Source organism: Megascapheus bottae, chromosome 21, assembly GCF_031878675.1.
Source record: "Megascapheus bottae isolate mThoBot1 chromosome 21, mThoBot2.hap1, whole genome shotgun sequence".
Classification (NCBI taxonomy): Eukaryota; Metazoa; Chordata; class Mammalia; order Rodentia; family Geomyidae; genus Megascapheus; species Megascapheus bottae.
This window is the reverse complement of record NC_143529.1, coordinates 7,103,978-7,131,557: the sequence shown is the minus strand read 5'-3', so window position 1 is coordinate 7,131,557 and position 27,580 is coordinate 7,103,978. Positions and strand designations below refer to the sequence as shown.

Here is a 27,580-nt window from a genome sequence, read left to right as displayed (position 1 = left end):
CTGAGGTAGGCCTGATTTCCTAGATCTACTATAACGTGGTGCGGAAGAGAGCAGGGTGCTCTCTTGTCATCTTCAATACGTTCCCATGATCAGGGGTTGTTTCTGGTGGTAAAAGCTGGACAGGAAAGTCACATTACCCCCAGTTTGCTGGGGGTAATGAGTCAAAAGAATAGGAAAACAATATAATAAACCCCACATATTTGCTGGGCCACACTTGCATGCTTGAGCATCAAGAAGCTGATGGTACAGAAGGGATGAAATAGTGGTATGTAGATGGTCCCCTGGAACATACATAATAAGTGAAATTCTACCTCAAATAGTCCTGACCACTGTAGCAAGAGCTAGAGAGAAGGCAGACAAAATTTGAAACTTACTTAGAATTTCATTTGCAAGTTTCATCCTTGCTGGTATTAGTAATGATAGTTTGTAATTTCCTGAGGGGTGTGATTTTTATAGGAGTGTGGGTAGCACAGCAAAGATAAGGCAAAGGAAATTTCAGAGAAGATCAGCATGAGACAGAAGTTAAGATAGTAAAGGCAGATTTTAATTAGGAGGTAAGGCAATAATGAGCAAAAGATCTCAACATAGATTTAAGTCAGTTCCAAACACAAAAGGCAAAGTAGAAATTTATAGTCAGGGAACAGTGGAGGAAAAATGACTCAGAGAGGAGAGGGTAGAACAATTCTTGCTAAATTGACCTAACAGAATTCCTGCTAAAGACAGGCCAGAATGACGAGGCATTACCTGGGAACTATTGGAGGGAAAGGAATTTGATCAGATATCAATGGTGATTACATTTGGAGGGTTGATAGTCTCTGTAAATTCTTCTAAGACTCACCTCTTCCAAGATGGAGACTAAAACCCAAGGGCAAGTCTAGTTGAGTAAAGGATTCAAAAAAGCTTGGCTAAAATGTGGTCAGGGAAAGAATCTTGATCATAGGGCTTCATCTGAACTTCAGAATTAAAGTGTGATTTATCTATTTTAGAGCTATTGACAATAGGGTCTGCCTTCAATTCTGTGCCTGCCAATATTATGGGCTTCTTTTTCAGAGTTTCATGTGGTCTTTCTTCCTAGCATATCATAAATTGGGCACTGATTGCGCATAAATTGAGAGAAGGTTTTTAAATTGCTATGTGGTGTATCCATGACCGGTTTCATGCGAGATATAATTTGTCCAAAAAAGTTTTAGAAAAAAAAAAGGATCAGCACAACCACAAATTTCTAATATCGCTAACTATAATGATATGTGTCATATGCCTATAGCTCAACAGAACAGGGACCCTAGAAAGGAGATAGATATGCATCTTGTTATGAAGTGTCCCCCATACGTTCATTTAGCATAGCATAGGTCTCTGGCTGATGGTGGCATCTGTGAAGGTTCTGGATACTTTAGAAGATGGATCCTGGCTGGAGGAAGTAGGAGGGAGTGTGGGGGAAGGAGTGTTTTCCTGTTCCTGGCCTCTTCCTGTCTTTGCTTCCTGTCAGCCAGGACAAACTGCCTTGCAAGTGATCCACAATCAAGGAGCCAAGGGACCATGAACTGAAACCTTTAAAAGCCCAAACCAAAAGGACTTCTTTCACCTTTATATGATTTGCATCAAATATTTTATCATAGTTATGCAAATAGTTAACAAAGAAAAATTCTGCACATATAAATGAGTATTTAGTTTATAATAGGTTTACCTAATAAATCAGAGGGAATTCAGCATTTGTTTTTGAAGTTAAGAGAAGGTTTAGTATAGCTTCAATCACAAGGACATTTGCTACATATGAATTATATTATTATTAGGGAAAAGGGAACATAAAATATGCTGATTTCTATTCAAATGAGATTTCAGAGCTCATATTTACTTTTTATTTTGGGTTAAAATTCAATGTAAGTATGGCCACTTCTCTTGTGCTTCTGTTCCAAGATTTGGAAATTTAAAGACATATGGCACAATGCATCTTGATGCAAACATGGTTGTATTTACAAATGAATGTAGTTCCCTGGGAAGATTTGGTGGCATAATTCTGTATAAAATATCAGATGTGGGGCCGGGAGTTTGGCCTAGTGGTAGCGTGCTTGCCTAGCATGCACGAAGACCCGGGTTCGATTCCTCGGTATCACATACATAGAAAAAAGCCGGAAATGGTGCTGAAGCTCAAGTGGTAGAGCTCTAGCCTTGAGAAAAGTCCAAGGACAGTGCTCAGGCCCTGAGCTCAAGCCCAGGACTGGCAAAAAATAAAATAAAATAAAATAAAATATCAGATGTGTACTTTTTTCTCTTCAGATGGGGGCAGAAGGCATGGAAGGAGGTGCCTCAGGGAATCTGCATTCACGGAAGCTTGTTAGCTTTACCTTGTCAGGTAAGAAGTTCTTTCCATGTGGCATCGAGTTTGAGATTACTATGTAATTTCAAAGATTGGAACAACCACTTCTAGAAGTGGTTCACATATATGTGAACTAGTTTGTTTTTAAATTAGTTATATTTCTAGATATTTAGTTTATATATTTTACCTTGATAAAACAGGTCATCAAAGTAAATTCAGAAATTATTTTTTCACCCACATTTTTAATGAAAAAATCACTGAAATTGTAGTATAACTTGCTAAATTCACTGAGTTCTGATTATTTTAAATAATTTAAATAGTTCAGATAGAGAAAGAAAAAATGTGAAGCTCAGGAGAAAAAAAAGTCGAAGAATTGTGTGTGTGTGTGTGTGTGTGTGTGCGCGCATGTGTGTGCAAAAGAATGAACATAAAAATTGTAAAGTATAGCCAGGTGCTGTGGGTTCATGACTATAATCTTAACTGTTAAGAAGGCTGAGAGCTGAGGATAGTGTTTTAAAGCTGTCTTCAACAGGAGAGTTGTAGAACTCTTATCTTCAATTAACTACCAAAAAGCTGAAAGTAGAAATATAAATGCCAGCCTTAAAGCAAAAAAGCTCAGGGGTGGTGCCCAGATCCTGAGTTCAAGCAAACAAAACAAAACAGAACAGAAAATGGATAATAACTTTTGTTTTCTGCTTCCTGTAATATTCCAATAGCTTGTGGGTTTATCATATTGTTAAAACACTGCTTTTCAGATTATGAGTTGGGACACATTTGTACTTTATGCATTTGATTGAGCTGAAATAAGCAATTTATTTATTTATTTATTTATTTTTCAAGAAGAGAATGCCAGGCACTGGTGGCTCATGCCTAGCTACTTAGGAGGCTGAGATCTGAGGATTATGGATTGATGCTAGGCTAGGCAAAAGTCCCCGTGAAACTCTTATCTCCAATAAGCTACTCAAAAAATTAGGCACTGTGGCTTTAGTGGTATAGCCATAGTCATAAGCACAAAGAGGCTTCAGTACAGTGCTTAGGCTCTGGGTGCAAGCTTTGGGACCAGCCAAAGGGAAATAAAGGAAGAGAATAATACTGGAGTTACTATCAATGAGATTTTTTGCTCTGAAACATCATGCAAACTGAAAATACTTTCACTGGAAGTTTATATGCCTATGTGTGTGTACTAGACTGCAACATACAAAAGCAAAATTTACTTTTTACACAGGACAATGTTAAAAAGGTTGAAAAAACACTGATTAAAAAAATGAATGAGTAGTGATTAATTAAAGATTGTATGGGGGCCAGAAGTTTAGCCTAGTGGTAGAGTGTTTGCCTAGCATGCATGAAGACCCGGGTTCGATTACTCGGTACCACATACATAGAAAAAATCTGGAAGTGGTGCTGAGGCTTAAGTGGTAGTGCTCTAGCCTTGAGAAAGCCAAGGAAAGTGCTCTGGCTCTGAGTTCAAGCCTCAGGACTGACAAAACAATTGTTTTTAAAAAAGGAGATAAGAAACAGTGATAGGAATGCTGTATTTGATCAATGTATGTATCATGAAATATCACAGTGAAGCTCCTTTGTACAATCGGTATATGCTAAATTTTTAAAGCATAAAAAATAAGAAAATATCTGAATTGAATTTGTGTGTGTGTGTGTGTGTGTGTGTGTGTGTGTGTGTGCGTGTACGTGCACATGTGCCAGCTCTGGGGCTTGAACTCAGGGCCTGGGCACTGTCCCTGAGATGTTTTGCTCAGGGCTGGCCCTCTATCAATTGATCCACAGCCCCACTTCTGGTTCTTTGGTAGTTAATTGGAGATAAGAATCTCACAAATTGTGATCTTCATAGCTCAGCTTCCTGAGTAGCTAGAATTATAGGCATGAGTGCTGTGCCTGGCTGACTTGAATTTGTAAAACAGGTGGCTGTCCTACAACACACACACACACACACACACACACACACACACACTAAAGTGTAACAGATAACTGTCTCTGTATGATGTTTTGTTTTCATTCTTTTTTTTAAACCTAATGCTTTTGAGATTTAAATTAGATCCTGTGTGTGTGTGTGTGTGTGTGTGTGTGTGTGTGTGTGTGTGTGTGCTTCTAGGGTTTGAACTCAGGATCTTAACACTTTCTACGCAGATACTACACCAGTAAGACATGCTTCTAGCTCTTTATGCTTAGTTGGATTTTGAGATAGGACTTTACTACCCAGATCAGCAACTTTCTGCTGTACCTAGGATGGCAGACACAAATGTTTTATCTAATTGACCTAAAAATACAGTCTTCTTGATCTCAGCCTCCTTTATAGCTAGGATAACAAGTACGCACCACTGTGCCCAGTGATTGGTTGAGATAGGTCTCATTAATTCTTTCTCAGACTGCATTCCTCCTCATCTCTGCCTGTGAAGTAGCTAGGATTACAATATGCACCACCAGTCTTCGGGTTAGATACACCTTTTTTGGCTGTAAACATACTGCAAGTGAAAATAAGCACTGAAAGCAGCAAGATCTTAAAAGCAGAACTTCCACAAGACACAGTAGTCACATAATGACCACCTCTCATTTCTGGTCTTTGCACCATCCTTTCTTCTACTAAGTGCTTAATATGACTGCATCTTTTGCTTTGGTTCTCTAGTAAATCTCTGAGATTGTAAATCAGAAGCTTAGGGCTCAATGATACTTTGAAATTCTTAGGATTTTTAAAAAAATATCTAGGTTTTCAGAATGAAACTTGAAAGTACCATTTTCAACTAACACACGCACACACACACACACACACACACACACACACACACACACACACACACACGGTATACACATGATGTTTTAACATGCAGTATGGACCATACTGCTGTATGATTTCAGTTGATCTGAATCATTTAAAGCACACCCTTCATGTATTAGTTTTGACTTGACAGGAAATTGTACTAACTGACAAGGAGAGAATGACCATCTGATAGTGAAAGTACTAGGGTATTTTCCTGAAAGAAGGAAAGCTTTGGGGTACAGATAAATGCTCCTTTAAATACGTCTTCCAGCATCTTACCTCTGTTCATATGGCAGCCGGCTCCTTACCATCCACTCACCTCCTGTCCACACCAGACATTGGCAGACAGTTATCAGAAATGCTAAAAGTCATAGGAGACAAAAAGTTCTATAATGCTGATTCTGAGTTAATCCAGTTGTAGAGTGATAGTGGGTGCTAATACTTATCTGTAAGTATTAAAACATTATAGAAAGAATAGTTGCCTGCAAATGTGCTCCTTAGCTAAGGATAAGTAGGGACCCTACAGCTAAAATGAAAATTCATTCTGATTAATATTTTAAGCTTCATCCAAAGAAGGCTGTAACTAGGATATTTAATATGCTATACTTTATGACTTTGAATTCTGTCTTAGCCTATCACTAAAGTGAATATTGCTAAGCAATAAATCATATAAAGCCCCAAAAGAAAGAAATGCAAGAGCAGGAATGAGGTAAATAAAGGGAACTGAATCATCAGATTACAAATACACTGATGATTTATTATCTTTACTAATGAATGTTAGACTACAGTGAATGAAGATCTATAAAGTATCTCACTGAAGAAGAGTTTGTATCAGGGCTATGTACTCCTGACATCTTTCTTCCAGTGATTTACCTTCTAGTAGAATGCTTTCTTTAAAAAAAAAAAAAAAAAAAAGCTTTGATTTTCTGTTAAATTGCCAAAGCTGTGAATGAGTTGATTTTTCCAAGCTTTGTTGCAGCCACTTTCGTCCATTCTTCACGTACTATAAAGAAAGTTGTGTTTTGGAAATAAATTTATTATCTGAATAGCGTTAAGTATCATTCAATCTTTGAATCAGAGCAGGCAAACACCACCAAAAAAAAGGCAAGAAAATTAATGTGTCAATTTCATTTTCTTCTCCAAGCTATGATATGGCAATGGAAACCAAGTGAAAATACAGCCACAATAAGCTGACCGTTGATTGTAAATTCTGTGTTTAAAAATGACTGCAATGGAGATTAAGGATAGTGAGATTACAGCAACTTTCTCTGAATGCCTGGCTCATTCTTTACTCATCCTTTCCTTCTCTCATTGGTTGTCGGATTCACATCACAATATATTTCACGCCGCGGTGTTGTTGATACAAGGTCCTCTTAGCTGGCATATTCAGTTTCCCTCCTGTCCTGCCTGCTTTGTATCATTAGATACTCCTTGTCCGTTTTCATCCCATGTAATGGCCATGAGTTTTTTCGAGACATTGGTTGAGTTCTCTCGAGTATGCCTGCCTACACAGTAGACCTCGGTAGGCCATTTGTCTTTCCCACAAAGGCCTTCTATTTTAGGAAAGTGCTTGTGTGAGATGACCTCCTGCAGCAAATGTTTGGGCACAGTCATTTCCTTACCTGATGTGTAGGTAATCTGACCTCTATGGGACAAACTATTTCTGGAGTAGAATGTTTAGGACCTCCCCAAGACTTTGAAACGACATGAAGTTTCTTACAGTCTTCCAGAAGTTTTCAAGGTCAGCTAACTCAAAGAGCTACATCCATCAAATCAATATTCTTAGAAAGGTATTGGGGACCCAGCAAAGTCAACTTTAATTTCCTGGCATTGTTTTGTATCTGTTAGCCTGACTTAAATATGTCTCCTCACTGAAAGGTCTTCGGCTAGGACTTTTAAATAACTCAATCATGAGTTGTTTCATGATGTCAGACAACAATCTGTGGATCTAAGGTAGGTTATAAGCCATTTATCAAACAGTTAAGTAAATTTACAGGCTGTGAAAACTGCAGAATTACTTACACTAGTGGGTAGCATTTACAGCGAGTTAGAAACATTTCTAATTGACTTTCCTCTGACATTCATCGCATACATTGAGTATGTATGACATTTCAAACAGAATAAAATAAATGAATATTTTGAAGTTCAATCTCTAAGTTTCGTTCAAACTTTTTTCTACTTATTCAAAAGTCAGACTTATTTCTACTTACACAAGAGTTGGGCTTTTTTTCTACTATGGAATATGTTTTTCAATAAGGTCCTTGTTGACTCGTTTTCTCAGGACACTGTCTAAAACTCTATTTTCCAAATTACATTGCTCTAGGGAAAAGATGGTGAAGAGGCTTGGGTTGTAATAAAAAGATTACTCAGGAAACATCAGATTTAAGAGTGTATGTCATTTTGTCTTGCAGTCTGTTAGGGGGTCCCTGTGCTGGAATTATTGGCATAATCCACTGGTTCTCATTTGTATGAGCAATTGTAATACGAATAACTTTGCTTTTGGTTTACCACACTGTTTCTGTTTAGATTATTCTGTTTAAGAACAATTTGTCTTTGAGCTATTTGTTCTAATCTGGATATATGGACCCTTCCTTTCCTCTTGTCTCCTTTTCCCTTCTACCTTTTGTTCTTGCTTTCTTTTTCTTTGTCCCTCCCTCCTTTCTCTCTTCCTCTTCTTTCTTTCTTTAAAGATCTTAGGGCAGTTGGGCTAAAGAAAGGGATGTTCTTCAATCCTGACCCTTATCTTAAGATGTCCATTCAGCCAGGGAAGAAGAGCAGTTTCCCCACCTGTGCCCACCACGGGCAGGAAAGAAGGTCTACTATCATCAGCAACACCACCAATCCCATCTGGCACCGCGAGGTAAGACAGACAGACCAGCAGCCAGGTTCATCTGAACTTACCCCTCTGAACTCTGTGCAGTGGGAGCTGTTTCTGGCTGTGGCTCCAAAGGATGAGGTAGTTCTCTTGGGAAGGTGGTACATGAGCTATTTCCATCATGAAAGCCACATCTGTCAGGATTCAAAGGTCATCACCCCTAAGGGTCTAACAGAGGACTCAGAGATCAAAATAAATACCTTAATGATTTTTTCAAACAAAAAAAAATCATCATCATGAACAAAATATCCAAATTTTCAATAAGAATCAGAATCATTAACATATTGTCTTGTAAATGTGGGCCTTTTATTCTAGCATATATTCAGATCACACTAAAGAAATTGTTCAGTCTGTGGTCTGTGGCAAGTGTTTTGTGGATTTCTGGATTTTTGTTATTAGATGGTTCATTCAAGAAGTTGCCATCTGAAGTGAAGATAGATTGTGCTGAAGGCACAGCTCCATTATACTCATCATTTCTGTGTGCCACTTTGGTGAAGTCAAGCAAAGGATGTGCTCATTAGACCTATGGGAAATCAATGAAGAGATGCCACGCCATTTCTCATTGAAAGAATGTGATGACTTGAACCACCCCACCATTCTTCAGAGCTGTAAGGCATGGTTCTCATCTGAGTTCTAGAATGTTTCTGAGTGAATGAACCTTTACTGACAAAGAAGTTACACAATAAATTACATCCTCCTCTAAGTGTATAAAGGTGATATTATGGTTTAATATTGTTGTAGACACATTAAAAGAGATAATCCAAGGGAACTAAAACCACTTGGAAAATTGTTTGGCTGACACTTGGCAGGACAGCACCTTCTCTTCTTGGGCAGCTCTTGTGCTTATATGAATGTATGGTGGTTGGCTGGTGTTTTTCTACCTGATCTAAAAACTACTTATGAACTTGTAGTGGCAAAAAAAGAAAAGAAAACAAAACAAAACTCTGAAGAACATACTACTGAATATAGCTAGGCTTAGGGAATATAAAACTTATCTTAATAAAAATCTAGACAGGACCTAGTGGATATGGTAATGAAATAAGCAATAATTATATTTTCCTTAATACATTTTTTCAGTACTTGGGTTTGAACTCAAAGTCTTATGCTATACTTAACAGACTGGCACTTTACCATTTGAAACACATCTCCAACCATGCATTTTTGCTGGTCTTTTTTGGAAGCCAAATCTGGTAAATTTTTCTGCCTTGGCTGGCATTGAATCACCACCTTTCGAATCTTCGTCACCTGAGTGGCTAAGAGTACTAGCTGAACAACCGATGATGTCCCAACTTTCTTGACATTTTTTTATGACACCTAAACTTGGATGTAATGACATTTTTCTCCCTAAAGGACATACATCTTGCCTGACATTTTATTTCATTTTATTTTCAACCTGCTTTTGAGAGGCGAAGGTGAGGCTTGAACACATAACCTTTTACCTGCTAGGTAAAGCTTTCTATCACTGAGTTGCATCCTCAGCCCTCCTAATATTTTATATTTCTATAATTCTTGAGCATGTCATAGTGCAAGCCTGCTGGAGGAGCCTAAAGGAAGAAATTATTGGCTTTCCATTTTGGTAATCAGGAAACTACAATTTAGAGTATTTGTATGACTATTCAGAGGTAGAGGGACTTGACATTTGTCTTTCTTATTCTAAGCAAGTGATTTTCCTTCTTTAAGCAGATGCTCAGTTGCCTGGCTCTCTTTAGTCATTATGACTAAGCTGAGTGGTGCAAGGTGTCCAAAAAGCCAGCACCCTTCACACCACAGTAGTTGTATGGAATGCCAAGGAGAGTGAAATGGTCATAGTTCAGTTCCTAGCATCAACACTTGCTTATCCTGAGGTTCTGCTTTACAATGATAAGTTTATCTTTGCCAAGATAAAACAAATAGGCTCTTTCTTTCCTTTCCTTTCCTTTCCTTTCCTTTCCTTTCCTCTCCTCTCCTCTCCTCTCCTCTCCTTTCCTTTCCTTTCCTTGTTGCTATTGTTGCTCATGGGGCTTGAACTCTGGGCCAGGGCACTATCCTTGAGCTCTTCAGCTCAAGGCTAGCATTCTACCACTTTGAGCCACAGTGCCACTTCTGCAGCTCTTTACTTTTTATACTTACCCATTTTTTTCTAATTGCAAATCTTAAAACAAAACCTGCATTATTTAGCAGAAATGACCCTGTGTATTTTATAGATGTACCTTATAAACTTAAATAATGAGTTCATGTATACCTTGTTTTATTTAAGTATATATCAGGGAAAGCACAGAACTCTATAGGTGTTTATGTTTTAACCACTAAGTGGAGAAGTATTTTGAACTGTCTTTGGAACTTCAAAACTCCAAGAGGTTGTGAATTTAGATGGCCATTAATTAAATAGGTAATTTTGAACCATCCTTTAACAAGAGAAAACATATCAAAGAATTATGAAACAATACATGTAATGACTACTAAAATTGGATTGCACATAACTGAATATTTCATGACATTCCCTAGTTCTATAACCAGAAGGACTGTCTGAATGAAAGGGCTTCTTTTGCTGATGATTTTTGACAACTGGTTTTTAATTATTAAGAAGGTTAATGGCTTCTAGTCACTATGAGACTGACAGATATTCCTAGCAGTGCAGATGTTGTAAGCCATTGGAGTTTCAAGAGATGTCAATTTCCTATTGGGTCAAATGGTATAAGGTCATAGCTGTCTTTTTTTTATTGAACCAACATGCTTACAATTTTTTTGTTTTCAGAAATATTCCTTTTTTGCACTTTTAACTGATGTCTTAGAAATTGAAATCAAAGACAAATTCGCCAAGAGCCGCCCTATCATCAAGCGTTTCCTAGGGAAACTCACCATTCCGGTACAGAGACTGTTGGAGCGCCAAGCCATCGGGTAACTCTCTTAATTCCAGGAATCTTGTTGAGATTGGTCTGTACAGAAATAACTGACATGAATGATGATAGTCCTAGGTATTTTCTTACTAACTTAAGAAGTGGTAGCATAGTTTGTTTAAAAATAAAACTGTCCTTACAGTAATTAGTGGCCTGAACCAAAGTACTTTGAATTATGTCTTTATTCTTGCTATATGTATCTTTTCCAAGGCATACGTGCTAGTAGCATTTCAACAACTTGTCTTATAGTGTTCAGTTTTGAGTTATCTTGAACTCATGCTATAAAATGGTCTCTTGATAGTGGATTCTATTTACTTGGCTACTCTCCCAGAGATGGGAGAGTAGAAAACAAAGTCAACTTTGTTTAGAGCCTACTTAAAACAAGATCTAGTTTTAGGAGTTATGAGAATAAACACATACATATGCAGTCAGGTATTAACAGGCTTTTAGAGTGTGATTGATAACTGTCTCTTTCTGAAAGCTTTTTTGTAAGCTGTGAGTAATGTAGCCAAGAAATCATCATATGCCTCCTTCATTCTTCATGTACATTCTTTCACAACAGGCTCAGGGATCCATAGGCTCAAGATCCCAGAGGGCTCTGAGGTGGCACTCGGGGAGCATTTCAGATGTCTTTTCTTGGAAGGAGTGCATTCTGAACACATGATGTGATAGCAATAGCAACTATCACACCAGTAGAAGCTAGTATGAGCACCATACCAGCAGCAGAAGTAATGATAATCGTCTGAGATGCTAGGTGATTACACAGAGTTAAGTGCATCACATTCATTTGCTCACATACCTTTCTCAGCAACCCTTAGAGGTGAGTAATGCAATAATAACTACTTCAGAGATGAGAATCTGGGGCTAGCAAGTAAATAGGATTTCAGTTCAGACCCATCTGCCTTAGAATCCTGACTCTTTGAGACAGCTAAGGACTGGTTGTAATGACCTTCATAAAGTTAATCGTTCATATTCATTCTGGAAAGTCACAATTTTGGGACCTTTAGTTTCCTCATCTGAAACTAAAAACTATCTTTAAGGCTCTTCATAACCTGAATTTCAGAGACTTGAATAGATTTTAATAGACTTTTCAGACTCTTAGAAGCAGTTTGGGGGGTGGAATAATCTCAGGAAGTAGGAACATTGTAGAGAGTTCTAGCAGCTTGATTTTCCTGACAAAAGCTGGCAGACTACTATTATTTTAAGGATAATAATTATTGCTTCTCAAAAAAATATCCCTAGGAGCATCCAAAAAATATTTTTTAGGGATTTATAGAAAGTAAAAGTTTAGGGAAAATTAACTATAATACATGTCCTATAAAATGATTTAATTTATAAAATTACAAGAATGTAATTTATATATGAAGGTGTCAGCTCTATGTATGTCAGCAAGCATGATCAAGGCAGAAGTAAAAGCTTCGTATTGTCTTTTTTTTTTTTTTTTTTTGCCAGTCCTGGGCTTGGGCTCAGGGCCTGAGCACTGTCCTTGGACTTTCTCAAGGCTTAGCATTCTACCACTTGAGCCTCAGCACCACTTCCAGCTTTTTTCAATGTATGTGGTACTGACGAATTGAACCCGCGTCTTTGTGCATGCTAGGCAAGCACTCTACCACTAGGCCAAACTCCCGGCCACATGTATTGTCTTTTGAGGTAGTCTGTCAGAGAACTGGGCACCTAAATAAACCCTAGTTCTTAGACTCCTGTGTGTACTGGAAGCAAGTCCATTGTGGATTCATAAATAATCAGAACTGTCAGGTATTGCCGGAGCCAGCCGGCAGCAAACCAGGGTTCGTGGATTGGGATTCCTGAAATAGGGGCAAGGACTAGGAAAAATAGAAGAGAGACAAACAGATGGAGTTCGGGAGGACTACAGCCCAAGTCAGCGGTCCAAGAAGTCTGTGAGCTCCAGACTGCTGCCTAAGACTGTCGTTTATTTTAAGTTCCGACCTTAAATACTCTTCTTAAAACTAGGGAACTGCCAGAGGCTACATTCATACAAAATAGTAAACAAATCACATATAGGATAATTGAGAAAGGATTAACATTGCTTAAAGTCATCATGATAAGAACTGATTGACATTGCTTAAAGTCATCATGATAAGAGTTACTTCCTTGTGTATACCGTTTTGTAGGTCCAAGGTCAGGTCCAAGGTCATTGATCCCACAGTCGGTCCCCAACAAGGTATTTCTCTATGTGTGGGTCAAAAGCATTGCAATGATACTGTGTATAAGCATATTAGTTATTAGCAGCTCAGCATAACAGGTCTGATCTGATGACTGTTGTCCATGAAGCAACTGATACATTTCCTAGAAGTTTAATTTGATTAGTTATGTTGCTGCATCTCTCTGAAATAGTGTTACAGGATGAGGTTTTCATCGGTTGAGCTAGAAGATCTTACTAATAACATTTTTTGTTTGTGAACAGTAGTGACATTTGGATTTGGGGGCGTGATCTTGCAAGGAAAATACTACGCTTTGAGCTATTTCCCAGTCCTTTTGTTTTTTTTTTTCGTGTTGCTCATACAAGAGCTCATGTTTTATTTTTTGACCAGGCTTGAGATTACAAGTATGTACCACAATGTCCAGCCTGTTTTTGTGACAAGGTCTTGATCACTTTTTTTTGCCTGGGGCTGGTTTTGAATTAAAATTCTCCTGTTTCTATTTCCACTAATAACCTGTTTTGGGAGCATATGACATTCTTGTTTCCCAAAGCATGGCCTGCTTTCTTCTAAAACATACTACAAATTCCTCTGGCTACCTCAGTGATAGAATGTCACGGACAATTAATGAGAGTTTTAGGGCATGCGGTTTTCGTGCTAATAGTAATGTGTAGTATGGTATTCATATTGATATGCCATACAGCAAAGGGCAGCCAAGATGTCCCCAGGCCAGGAGAGCCCTGAGTCCCCTGATAGCCACTTTGCAGTGTAGGAAGCTATTGTTTCTCCAAACCTACGGAACAGGAAGGTTCCAGTAGAGAAACAGGGTAATCTTTCAGTTACAATTCCTTTCCCCAAGTAAAAGCACATTAATTTGTTAATTAGCTTACCATATATACATTAAGTGTCTACTAAGTGTCAATCACTGTGTTGAGAGTTGGAGTTGCTAGGTAGAACTCTATACTTACAATTATTTGAAACACTCATTTCCTAACTAAAACTTACCTCTTCTGTATATCCTTAATATTAACATTATGCCTTTATTTTAATTGGTCAAGAAAGTAGGAAGAGCAGGCCATTTGTTTTTAACTAGTTTTTTTTCTTGAATTAAAGCTGATGGACCCATTGAGATGGATCAGGAACAATAAGGATGAGAGACTGTCTATAGGCTTCACTAGACACTTTGTTGGGCCCTTCTGTTTGATAGTCACTGCATAATTCTGTAAACATGGGAGAGGAGAAAAAAGATGTATGTGCCATTATGTAGATTATAGCCATTACATGGCACCTCAAATTTACAAATGCCTGCATTAACCTTTGACTGAAATCAACCCCCAAATCTCCAAGCATATAGGAAAAATGGGAATGTGTAACAATGACTAGAGAATGGATTTCTGTGTTAGATAATCTGTATCTCATCTCAGGCCTGTAACTTCAGAGTTGTCTGGTTCCACCTTCCTTCCTTCCTTGAGAACATGGGATTGCTGCTCATTTCCCAGGTCGCTGGGAGAATTAAAAAGAGATGATGTAGGAAAGCATAAGCAGAGTGTATGTGCCACACACTAAACAGCTCCTATGGGAAAACACTAAGCCCCATTAGGAAGAAAATCAACACATCATTTCTAGCAAAAATACATTTGTAACAAATTCTTGCTATGAAAGCAAGAAGATTCTTAAGAGTTGAAGTGGGATTTTTACCTTCATATGTATTCTTTTAAGCAGAGTATAACTGTTGAGTATTGTTTTTAGGCGATACAGAAGTATTAAAAAAGAAGTTTTGTAGGGTGAGAGTTTGGCCTAGTGGTAGAGTGCCTGCTTAGCATGCACAAAGACCCTGGGGTCGATTCCTCGGTACCATATACATAGAAAAAACCTGGAAGTGGTGCTGTGGCTCAAGTGGTAGAGCTCTAGCCTTGAGAAAGGCTAAGGACATTGCTCTGGCCCTGAATTCAAGGCCCAGGTCTGGCAAACAAACAAACAAAAAACATTTTGTAGATTAATGTGAAATAGCCCACTAGCGGCCCTAGCCTGTATAATGAGGTCAATGTTAGGCAGACATTTCTCCTTCTGAAATAACCACTAGAGGGCAGTGTGAGAACAGATCTGATGGGTACCAGTCTTTGGGGTCTTGAATGTGGTAACTGAAATAAGGTAGATTCAAAGGAGATCTCAAATAGTGCAATTTCTTAGAAAGCCAAAATCAGTGTTCAGTAAAATTAAATACCAGGAAGCTGGTGCTTGAAAGAGGTAGGATGGGATCAAGGAGAATGAAGAAGAAAGGGAAATGCAGACCAAAATCTAATGTATATCCTATACAAGAAGAGTGAGGAGAGAGGTGGGAGGGGAGGGATGGGTGACAATGTAGAAAGGAATGACACTGATGAAAATATTCCATAAATGCTTTGTTAAATGGCAATGCCTTTGGACAAGTATTTGAAAGCTAATAATTTCAATTTTTTTTTTTTTTGCCAGTCCTGGGCTTGAGCTCAGGGCATGAGCCCTGTCCTTGGACTTTCTCAAGGCTAGAGCTCTACCACTTGAGCCTCAGCACCACTTCCAGCTTTTTTTATGTATGTGGTACCAAGGAATCGAACCCGGGTCTTCGTGCATGCTAGGCAAGCACTTGAACCACTAGGCCAAACTCCCAGCCCTAATTTCAATTTTTTTTTTAAAAAAGAAAAAGAAAAGAACAAATCATTTGATTCAGAGTAAGTGTTGCTCACATTCAAGGAAATGATGTACCTGCAATGGACTTTGACAAACAGACATGGACTTGAAAGAGACATCCATCTCCACACTTAATGACATTAGCAGCCCTAGCGTGGCACCAAGACAGGGCAAAAACTGGACAGGCCCAATTGTGGCCCACCCTTGAATTAGATGTGGACCATAACAATACCTTCCCGACAGGAAATCACCTGTTTTCATCAGCTCTGCTCACAAGACAACCTGAGGACCAGTGACAGGCCAGGATCCTTCACAGTGAAGAAAGAGAGGACAACCATTTTTTCCCACACGTGGGCTGGGGCAGGCTGCTCTTATGCTCCAAGACAGATTCTTGGGTTTATAAATATTCATTTGCACAAGCATATAACACATTGTAATAATACATTGGGCCACCTTGTGCCTTGAACCTATATTTTCTTTACATATGGATCTGAAAGTTTTAAGGGAAAGAGGCAGGATTTGAAGGTGGCTTGTGGGAAGAAGGTAAAGGCTGAAAGAAAAGACTGTAGTGAGGCTGACAGGACTTTTTCCTCCTCCTGCAGTGACCAGATGCTCAGCTACAACCTTGGCAGAAGGCTCCCAGCTGACCACGTGAGCGGCTACCTCCAGTTTAAAGTGGAAGTCACATCTTCCGTTCATGAAGGTGAGGGAGTCGCTCTGAATCCATAAACACTGGTCAGATCTTAGTTTGCAGTTTGCATTTGGACAGACTTGATTTTGTATTCTGCTCTGCAAATAAAAGATTAAATGAATGATGGTAGGCTGAAAAATTTTCCAAGTATTCAGGAAAGCCAGTGTTTTTTTTTTTTTATTTTGTTAATGTCCCCGAGGTTTATGCTTGCATCTTAAAACTGGGTGGAAGAATCTCCAATCCATAGCTCATCTTTTAAGTCATACTGTGAGCTGGCTGGCAGTCCACTGGTACCGTGGTTTAGCTGCACTGTCTGCAGTGATTGATCTCCAGGGGATCGGTGGCCACCAGTCATTTGCTATTATCTCTAGTTCCTTCTGTTTTTCTCAATGCCTCCTTCTTGCTCAGATGCATCTCCAGAGGCCGTGGGCTCCATCCTCGGCGTCCACACGGTGAATGGGGACCTGGGAAGCCCTTCCGATGACGAGGACATGCCCGGGAGCCATCACGACAGCCCCGCGTGTGCCAACGGGCCAGTGTCGGAGGACAGCGCGGCCGATGGCACCCCGAAGCACTCCTTCAGGACTAGCTCCACCCTGGAGATGGACACGGAGGATCTAGCCTCCACGGCCTCCAGGACCTCGCCACCCAGAGGCCGCCAGGACTCCCTCAACGACTACTTAGATGCCCTGGAACACCACGGGCCTTCCCGGCCCGACCGGCCGGTGGGAGCCTCGCCCAAACTCAGGAGCAGCTTCCCCACCGACACCAGGCTCAGCGCCATGCTGCACATCGACTCGGATGAGGAGGACCACGAGTCCCAGCAGGACCGGGCCTCCCCCTCCTCCCTGGAGGAGGAAGGAGGGCTGGTGATGCTCAGCCGGGCGGCATTGCCCACCAAGGCAGAGGACGATCGCTCCGCGGAGCCCCAGGATGCTGCGTCCTCTGCGTCCTGGGAGGAGAAGCCAGACCCCGTCCCCGAGCACGCAGATGCCACCCCGCCCCCAGACACAGCCCCAGAAGAAGGCGAGCTGGGCTCCCCGCCCCAGCCTGGCGCAGACCCCGGCAGCACCGGCTCATGTGGCTCTCAAGAGGTGGAGCTGCCCACGAGTGGGGCAGACGCGTCAGGGGGAAGCCGGAGGGCCACCAGTGAGACGGAGTCCCTGGACCAGGGATCTGAGCCTTCCCAGGTGTCTTCCGAGACAGAGCCCAGCGAGGCTGCCAGGACGGAGAGCACCAGCGAAGCTAGCACCAGGCCCGAAGGGGAGAGTGACTTGGACGGTGCGGATAGCTCCTGCAACGAGAGCGTCACCACGCAGCTGTCCTCGGTGGACACGCGGGGCTCCTCTCTGGAAAGCGCACGCTTCCCAGAAACCCCGGCCTTCACTTCGCAGGAGGAGGAGGACCGGGCCTGTGCGGCGGGGCCCCCCAACAGCTGCCCCGAGGAGGGATCTCAGGAGGGCCCCTGCACCCCAGGGTCTTTACCCTCTGTGCAGGTGCCCATGGGGCAGGAGGAAAGGCCCGGGGCGGAATTGGCCCTGTTGCCCGACCAGGAGGAGCTGGAGGGAGTGTGGCAGCGAAGGGGGAGCCTGGAGGGAGCCACTGCCGCCACTGCGGATGCAGATGCGGATGCCGATGCCCATGTGGATGCGGATGCTGTTGCTATGGAGACCCAACCTCAGGATGAGGGCGATGCTGGGGATGCCCAAGGCGCTTGCTCAGGGGAGACTGCCCAGGAGGAGGGTGCCACTGGAGGTAGGGTGTAGAGGGCAGCCTGGCTCTGGCCTCCACTACAGCTGCTCCAAGAGAAGTCACATAGCTAATCCCTTCCTGAAATTTCCAGTGCAGCCTGTATATATGTATATGTAAGTTATATATGTACATATAGGTGAATAGGTTAGTATGTGGGTGACTCCTTTACCTGGGGGTGGAGGACAGCATTCGCACTTAGCAAAGCAAGGGATAAAAAGAGAAGAGGGAAGGCTGGGAGGCTGGCCTAGGGGTAGAGTGCTTGCTTAGCATGCATGAAAATCTGGGTTCAATTCCACAGTACTACATACAGAAAAAAATCAGAAGTGGTGCTGTGGCTCGAGTGGCCGAGCTCTGACCTTGAGAAAGCCCAAGGACAGTACTCAGGCCCTGAGTTCAAGACTCGGGACTAGAAGTGAATCCCCACCACCACTACCACCTTTTGCACCATCCTCACCTACTTATTCTCTTCTGATTTTTCTGGGAGATGCTACTGAAAAGAAATAAAAAAGACCAACCTCTGGATGTATGCTGCATGTCTTTCGTACATTTAGGTTTGATTTTGAACTGAGACGAGGTCTAGTGTAGTTAACACTGGCCTGGAACTCAGAAGTCTCCACATGGGGTCAACTCCTGATGCCCATGCCCAGGCTAGGTGTTTCTTATCTTTTTATGAAGACAGCATGGATAGGGAAGGGAAGACACTGCAGGGAAACATCATGCCTGAGTAACATGTCTGTGTGCCTTCCTACCATGAATGCTAGGTTCCCAAGCCAACGGCCACCAGCCCTTGCGGTCGCTACCTTCAGTGCGCCAAGATGTCAGCCGGTACCAGAGAGTGGACGAGGCTCTCCCTCCAAGTAAGCGGCCAGTAACTAGAGGGTTCCCCTCCAAGACTGGGGCCACCACATGGGGCTGGATGGCTAAGGTCTGGGGAGGGGACTGACTGAGTCTGGAAGGCTGAGTGAAGGGTGGCAGGAGGAAGGCTGATCTCCTGTGGAGTAAGCCCGCATTTGTGGGAGGGGGTTCAGATGGTTGGCTGATTCGGTAGGGTATCCAGATAGACAGGTGACCGTGTGCATAGGAAAGTTCTCAAACCCTAGGCCTAAGAGCCAGCTGGATTCTATCTCATTAATAGATAAATCGGAACCATCTCAGAGAAACCACACTGCCTTTCAGTTTCTGTCATTTAAAGTCATTAAACACAAGGCTTGGATCGTTCTTTTCTCATCTGAGTCCAAAGAAGTATTATTAATTTTAGAAATTAGCCTGCTTGGGGCCAGGAGTTTGGCCTAGTGGTAGAATGCTTGCCTAGCATGCACGAAGACCTGGGTTCAATTCCTTGGTACCACATACATAGTAAAAAGCTGGAAGTGGTGCTGAGGCTCAAGTGGTAGAACTTTAGCCTTGAGAAAGTCCAAGGACAGTGCTCAGGCCCTGAGCTCAAGCCCAGGACTGGCAAAAAGGAAAGAAAGAAAGAAAGAAATTAGCCTACTTTTGGATCAGTGTTTCATTTCTCTGGCTTTCAAGAAACTCATAGCACTTACCCAATGGATGGTTGAGGACCAGAGGAGTGGAGAAAGGTTTCTGTGACTGCACTCAGAGAGATGAGCATGCATGCCTCTTACAACCCACATAGAACCTAAACCCTCCTTAAACTTCTGGAATCCCTTGCAGTAATGATGCATGCTGAGGATAACATTTGATGGACAGTTGCACAGGCCTGTAACTACTCTTTCTGCAACTCTTTTCTTTATGGTTTTCCCTTGCTCATCTTTCATACTTTAAAGGGAGTGAGGATGTGTGAAAAGAGCAGGGCATGTATTGCTGGCACCCAAGTACTGAGTGGTGAGTTTTGGTGGAAGCTGATAAGAGCTGAATGGTGCTGTTACAGTTTGGCAACATGGTTGGCAAATATTTTGACATTCTGTTGTATAGTTTCAGCCTTTGTCCCTGTACTTGCATAACTAAGGACTGTTATTTAGGGGGAAAAACCATGCATTTTTGTCAGTGGAAAAAAAAAGAACAAGAGATTAATTAATTAACATTGTACCATCTGAAGCAGGAACAAGGCTTAGAGAAACTTTCCTGTTCTTCATCCTTGGAGGAAAGGTTCAAGTCAGTTAAGGTGTAATCCCCACTGATATTTGAGTGTAATTGGAGCACAATAAATCACGCATACCAAGTAAAAGTTCTGAGATAATTTTTTTCCCCAGTTCTGGCGATTGAACTCAGGGCCTGAGCACTGTCCTTGGACTTTCTCAAGGTTAGCACTCTACCACTTGAACCACAGCACCACTTCTGGCTTTTTCTGTGTATGTGGTACTGAGGAATCGAACCCAATGCTAGGCAAGCACTTTACCATTAGGCCAAACTCCCAGCCCCACAACTTTCTTTTATACAAATAAATTAACAGAAATAGTAAGTCTTACCTATTAGTCAGTTTCTTAGGCAGTTTTGACCAAGCATAGTCTAAACAATAATTTTTAATATATCAAAAGCAATTTAAAAAATGGAATCCTATTGTGTATATTCACAGTAGTTGGGGTGCTGAGAATCTGCCATTCAGCCCCAACACTCTCTTCACTGTGTTTAACTCATTGTGGGACCAGCTTAGTGTTTCCCTGCCTTAATTTTGTGAAAATGTGCTTCCCCCAAAGCAAGATAAAGTTCTAGTTAACCTCCCAAGCCTAAAAGATTGTATATTGTGTTTAATTTTTGTGATAAGGTGAACATTTTTGAAAGGCTGCATGTCTTTTATGGAAGTTAGGTGGTGCTAGGAGAAAAGGAGCCAAACATCGCCCATGTGCATGACAAAGCACATGAAATGACATCTAGCATCTGGTGAACAGTATTGATGTGTTAGTCGTTTCTGGTATGTAGCAGCAGCCTGCGCCATACGTTTCAAGTTAGGGATGCACAGATCTGCTATGCACACCGCACAGGTGAACATGAGTCATTTTGGAGCACTGAACTCTTTGTATCCTGAGCATTCTCAGTTTTTCCTCAGTGGCAGTCTCTGTACAACCAGATGCCTGTGGTTGACAAGAGGGCTACTGTAGGGAGAGTTTCTAGACAAAGGCATAAGGTCATGCTAGTGGATCCATGGATCACTCCTGGTCACATCTCATATGTGGTGGATTTTAATTACATCCCCCATCAGATTGCATTGCTGAAGTTATGAACATTGGAACATCTCCATGTATTTTTTCAGGCACTGATTAGACAGATAATCTTCTTTGGGGTAATTTTCCTCTTAAGTAATATTTCACTTTATTAAGTTAATATATCCCAAAGTGAAAGAAACTTACTGATCCGTCCTATTTAATGAGTAATGGCAGACTGAAAAAGACCATAAGAGGTACTCCTCTTGTTCAGTGGTTTTTCAATGTTGGTGGCCTGTGCCAACTGATTTGGGACACTTAGAGTATGCAGGCCAGCCATTATAATAACTGCATTTGCAAAGTGTCACTGGTGCTGTGCTGTTGGGGACAGGAGTGTCAAACACCCTATGATAATGGGGCAATCTGGTAAAGCAAGCATCCCATCAGAGAAACTCGTCTCTGTACTAATTATTTAATACTCAGTAAATGACATTTTTGAAAAATATAACTGGAATTTTTATGTTCTAAAACTCGGAAATCAAAAATCTCTCAAACTGAGATGAAATACACATACACACAGGGAGAGTCATATTGTAGGAACTAGCACCTTGCAAATGTGAGGATTCAGTGATAAAAGGCAGGTTGCAGATCAGGGTCTGAGCATACCTGATTACGGTACAGCTTTGTGTGGTTTCTGCATTGCCTCTACACCAGCCCTGCCTGGTCCATCCCTACTGTCTATTTTGTTTGTTTGTTTGTTTGCCAGTTCAACCCCGGTCTTCGTGCATGCTAGGCAAGCACTCTACCAGTAGGCCAAACTCCAGCCCCCTCTACTGTCTTTTAAATTTCTGTGGCTATCCCTGATTGCTCCCCAACCCTGTTGGCTCTCTGCTGCCACCTCTGACTGTGCATCTGACGTAGATTTCTGCAGAATTTGTGTTCTATTCTACACTTTAAAAGCACATTCACATAGGTTCTTAGTTGTTGTTGTTGTAATAGTTTTGTGAGGTCAATCCAGGAGGTCATATCTGTAATTGGCAGATTGAGGCATAGGAGCCAGATAATACAGCTTAATATAGCTCTCTTCTTTTTTAGATAAATCCCAGATCAATTCAGGAACATTTAAGATCCATTGCTAATAAAAAAAAAATGTTGTGTGAATTGAGCTACTCCTAAATTTACAGGGAGGGAAGCAGTGTGGGGTAGAACATAACAGTTATGACAGTTTGATGAGAAAAGTGGGCTTGTATGCCACTGGACTGGAGCAACACCTTAGAGTTTGGGCTATCCCCCAAATTTCATTAATATTGCAGTACTTTGAAGGTAGATCTCGTGAAGCTCAAAAAATTCTCAGCTTTCTCTTCCTATGAGATGGCTTTATGCCCCAGGACCCTCCTTGAGGAAGCTCTTCGCTTCTGAGAGTATTTGTAGCCAACACCCCTGAAAACATCAGGATAAGCTATTTATTATGAAGCTGTGCATTTCAGGCTTGGGTAATTCCCCTCAGCATTATTGTTAAAGCTTATTTTCACCTTGTACAATATCTGCATATTAATATGTAGTAAAAATGCTCCTTTTGTTTTAATTTATTTTTATATTAAAATATTTTATAACACTGATTTTTATATCATATTCCAAATGTCATTTTTAACAAACAAGTATTCAAGAAGGGAATCTTTAAAAAAAATTGTGAGATTTTTTTTTAAGCCCTGGAGTTTAATCTGACTATTTTAATAGATTTATATTTGAAATAACCACTATGAAACCTTATTGAACAATCCACATAGTTTTTTGTTTGATTGTTTGTTCGTTTTTTTCCAGTCAGTGGGCATGAACTCAGGGCCTGAGCACTGTTCTTGGGCTCTTTTCTCAAGGTTAGTGCCCTACCACTTAATCCACAACACCACTTCCAGCTTTTTCTGTGTATGTGGTACCAAGGAATCGAATCCGGGTCTTCGTGCATGCTAGGCAAGCACTCTATCTCTAGGCCAAACTCCCAGCCAATCCACATAGTTCTTTTTTAAATGGCAGGAATATAAAGCAGATTCTGTGAAAGAGTAAGGGAAGGGGATTACTAGTGGAAGGAGGGAGAGCAGAGCCTATGAAAAAGAGTGAACATACTTTGTATTAATGCAAATAGAACAGTGATACCTCTTGAAATGGTTAGGATAGAAAGTAATGAAAGGAATGAATCTGTTCGGGGTACTATAAGTGAATTCAGATGTATCAAATGATCCCCCATATAACTAATAGATGCTAATAAAAAGCAACTAAAAGATTTAGTGGCTTGCTTTGCTAAATCAGTTCAATCCTGTAGCAAGTCACCTGTTAGTTGAGATGTCAGTATATTAACAGTTTCTGAGCATCCGTTCTGAACTCTATGTAGAGTAGCTTTCCTTGTGTGTTTTCTGCTTGATCAAGTGTCCTTTCTCCTCTCTCGAGACTGGGGAAAAGCTCTTGGACTTTGGTGTGGACTGCTCAGCTGTAAGACTGATTTACCCATAGTCCTCAGAGCCTCATTCTTGCCTTAGCTGTAAAAATGCACATTGACCTTGTGGACGCCTTAGGTCTCCAAACACTTAGGTGTCTTTTCAGTGCTGGAGGGATGCTGTGATGATTCATAGAAAAGAAGCTTCTGGCCTTAGAGGAGGCACATAGCATATTGAAAGCCTTCCTAGAAATCAGTTTGGGCTCTAAGAAGTACTGAGAACCTTAAGAACTGACTCTGTCTTCTCAAGTTCACAAGTTGTGCCAGCAACGAGTAGCAATTAGGGGCTGCAGCCTGTGAGAACATTATAGAACTGACAGTCTTAGTCTCCTTAGCACTAAGGTAAGAATGGAAAGCATGATCAACCTACTCCATCTGGTATTCAACTTTATTTTTCTTTTAGAGACTCTAAGATTATTGTGACTTTGCCCATTGCTTCATTGAACAAAACAGAGAATTGTTACATTACTGTTTTCTTCCCACAAAGGATAACTTTCCTGGGATTAGGGTTAGATTTCAGATAAATGGCGTGGATTAATGGACTCTGATAGAATTCCAGGATGCTTGACATATTGTTAGAACTTATTCATAAGTGATGGATTTAACGGGGTAGGTCTGGAAAAGCAGGGAGATCATTCATTTCATTTCTGTGGCTGTATACTTTCATGATTAAAGCAGCCTTCAAAAGGAAGGCTTAAAGGTAGGCAGGGAATCTGACAGGTATAATTAATCTTCCAGTTTCCATTATGCTCTGGGGTAGAGACACTTTTGTAGAGCTTACAATTGAGATTTGAGAAGGAAGTGATACTTTTAATCTAAAAGGGTACTTTCATAAAAATTGACAAATGGAAACAAATACACAACTATGTAAACTTTTAACTTTTCCTCAGATAAAACAGCAGCAAGGAGCACATTCAGCCACTGAATTCTTTCCAGTCTAGCACACCCATGCAGCCAGTCATCATGGTCACTTGCCACCACCCCAGATGGAGAAGGACCTCAGATCCCTCAGTACTGGTCTCCGCTAATGGCAGTTTGTGCTGCTTAGTCTCTGATCTTCTTCCAGCCACAGTGCTCACTGATGTATTTCTGTCTCATCCGATCATCAGTGGGGTGGTCCAGTGTAGATAGGGGCCTACCTTGCAGGGAGTGAGAGAGAGATAAGATTGAGGAATCATTAGTTCAATCTTACCTTCTTCTAAGGTATGTTGAGTCCAAGTCTTTGAAGATCTTATCTGCTCTACCCGCGTCAGTGTTCTGCCTAGAAGATTAGTGCTATGACTGTGGCATTTGTGTGCATGCATGAGTGTGTGTGTGTGTGTGTGTGTGTGTGTGTGTGTGTGTGTGTGTGTGTGCGCGTGCGTGCCAGTTGTGGAGTTTGAACTCAGGGTCCTGACTGAAATCTAGGAACAAGTAGTATATTGGATACCTTAAGATGTATATATAAATTGCTGGGCAGTAAAAGGAAGATAGAAAGTCAAATGCTGGCTAGGTGCTGGTGCCTCATGCCTGAATCATAGTACCTCTGGAGGCTGAAATCTGAGGATCACAGTTTGAAGCCAGCTTGGACAGGAAAAGTCTGTGAGGCTCTTATTTCCAATTAGCCAGTTCCCCCATTCTCCCTCAAAAAAGAAAAAGCCAGAATCAGAGCTGAAGCTCAAGCGGTAGAGCTCCAGTCTTGACCAAAGAAGTTCAGGGACAGAACCAAGCTGGCTTCAAACCATGATTTATATTCAAGTCTTAAAGTATCTAAGATACTACTTGTTCCTAGATTTCAGTCTATGGTACATAGTCTAAAATGTAATTTCTTGTGAACTCAGTAGTCTTTTTAAGTTCTTTCTAAATTATAGTTCTGTTTCTCAAATTTTAGTAGCCTAGAAATACTCTACAAAAATAAAAATGGATATAACTGACTGGGGTACTGGTAATTTACCCCTGTAATCCTAGGTATTTGAAAAACAGAGGTCAGAAGACCAGAAGTTGAATATTAGACAGAACAAAAAGGGTTGTGAAGCCCTGTGTCAACCAATACGAGTATGGTGGTATCTATCTGTCATCTTGGTTATGCAGGAAGCTGAAATCAGGAGGACTGTGGTTCCAGGCCAGTCTGGGGTTGGGGAGCATAAGACTCCATCTCAACAGAAAAGCAACTGAGTTTAGGAGAACACATTTATCATTTCAGTTTTAATAGTGTAAATAGGAAGTTCAGTGTAGGCCAGTCTTAGCAAAATGAGAGATCATATCTGAAAAATAACCAGAGCAGAAAGGTGCTGCAGACATGGCCCAAGTGGTAGAATGCCTACTTCCCAGTCATGAAGCCCTCTGTTCAAATCCCGATACTGAAGCAAGTAGAGGTAACTGAGCTCTGGATTCAAAGTGTGACTTTGAAGAGGTTAGGGGTATGACGGAGAAATGCACGTCTTTACTTATTGTCAAGGAGATTCTGACTTATTTTTCAGAATCCCACTGTTGCACGAAGCATATCTCAAGGAATTTCAGAAGCTGTTGCCCTAAAGTTCATTATGTAAATGTAATTTTATATAGAACCCCAAGGTTAATATTCCACAGCTCACAACAATAGAGCTTCTGTGGGTAAAGTGGGGTTGGTAGGGGATTCCAGCATGCTACACCTTCCAGGCTCCAAAGCCTCTTATAGGGATAATCTTTCAATGTCTCATGATCTTAGAAAGCAAAGTTTTGGACCTGGTTTCTTATTCTTCCCATTGCACTTCCACATTTTCCCCTATGAATATCACTTTATATGTAAAACAAACAGGTATCAACTTATATGGCAAAATATGCAACCAAATGAGAGATCTTAAAAGGAGGGATTCCCCTGGATGTTCTCAGTAGGTCCCATAAATAATTATGTATGTCCATATAAGGGAGAAGTAGGAAGCTGGGAGTGTGTGTAGCTCAGTGGTACAGTGTTAGCCCATCGTGCACAAGGCCCTCCCTTCCTTCCTTCCTTCTTTTTTTCTTGTCCTGGGCTTAAACTCAGGGCCTACGCAGTGTCCCTGAGCTTCTTTGTGCTCAAGGCTAGCACTCTACCACTTGAACTAACAGTGCCCAGCTTTTTCTGTGTGGTTTATAATACTCTGGACTTTCCTGCCCAGGCTGGCTTTGAGCTGTGATCCTCAGATCTCAGCCTTCTGAGTAGCTAGGATTACAGGCATGAGCCACCCAGCATAATTTCTTACTGCAGTCACCAGAAGTGCATATAGGAACACTTGCCATTTTCTAGGGTCAACATGAGAATCAATGGAAATGATGATAGGAAATGCTGCCAGTAACTGACTAGTGGTTGAGTGGCTTTACCTTTACTGACCTTATTTCTCCATGTGTAGAAAGAAGATTTTTAAGTTTCATCTCATTTTTGTGGGCTCTGCACACACATAAACATGCTACAGAGGATTTTTTTCTCTAGGCTGCACTTTTCTTTACTCTGTGTGTGTATGCTGTGTGGAGTTACTAAAATTTGGGATTAAAGCTTCATCCAAACATTGTGCTAGCAACAGAGAAGATGCTCAACATCTGAAATGCCAAGGTGACTCAGGTGGGACACCAGGTACAATGTATCTCCTGATCTGGGCTAGAGTGGCTCAGTATGGAAAGCCAGAGCCTAAAGATCCAAGGCCAGTGAGTTCAATCCTAGGGTGATCCCCAGTGTCTCAGCATATGACCCAGGCAGAGGATCCCCAAAAGGACCTCAGCTAGGACCTAACTGAGGGACATAACTATATTCTTTAGTTTCCAGATCAACAGGAATGGAGCAAAACCATGAACAGTTTTTTTAATGAACTATAGATTCAAAGTATGTTTAGCCTTTGTGGAAAGTGACTGTAAGAATTAACATTTCTAAAATGTTATGCCATTTAAAAATCAGT

At 41.2% G+C, this 27,580-nt stretch overlaps 1 protein-coding gene across 1 annotated transcript in view; it reads left to right on the top strand.

Annotated features, from left to right (window-relative positions):
• The window catches only part of Hecw2 (HECT, C2 and WW domain containing E3 ubiquitin protein ligase 2), a 199,355-nt gene that overhangs the window by 79,006 nt on the left and 92,769 nt on the right, over positions 1-27,580 (top strand). The window contains exons 4-9 of the mRNA XM_090354523.1: positions 2,275-2,350; positions 7,775-7,944; positions 10,694-10,836; positions 16,264-16,364; positions 16,761-18,107; positions 18,866-18,961. Of these exons, the coding sequence (XP_090210649.1) occupies positions 2,275-2,350; positions 7,775-7,944; positions 10,694-10,836; positions 16,264-16,364; positions 16,761-18,107; positions 18,866-18,961 (1,933 nt within the window). The remainder of the gene's footprint in view (positions 1-2,274; positions 2,351-7,774; positions 7,945-10,693; positions 10,837-16,263; positions 16,365-16,760; positions 18,108-18,865; positions 18,962-27,580) is intronic.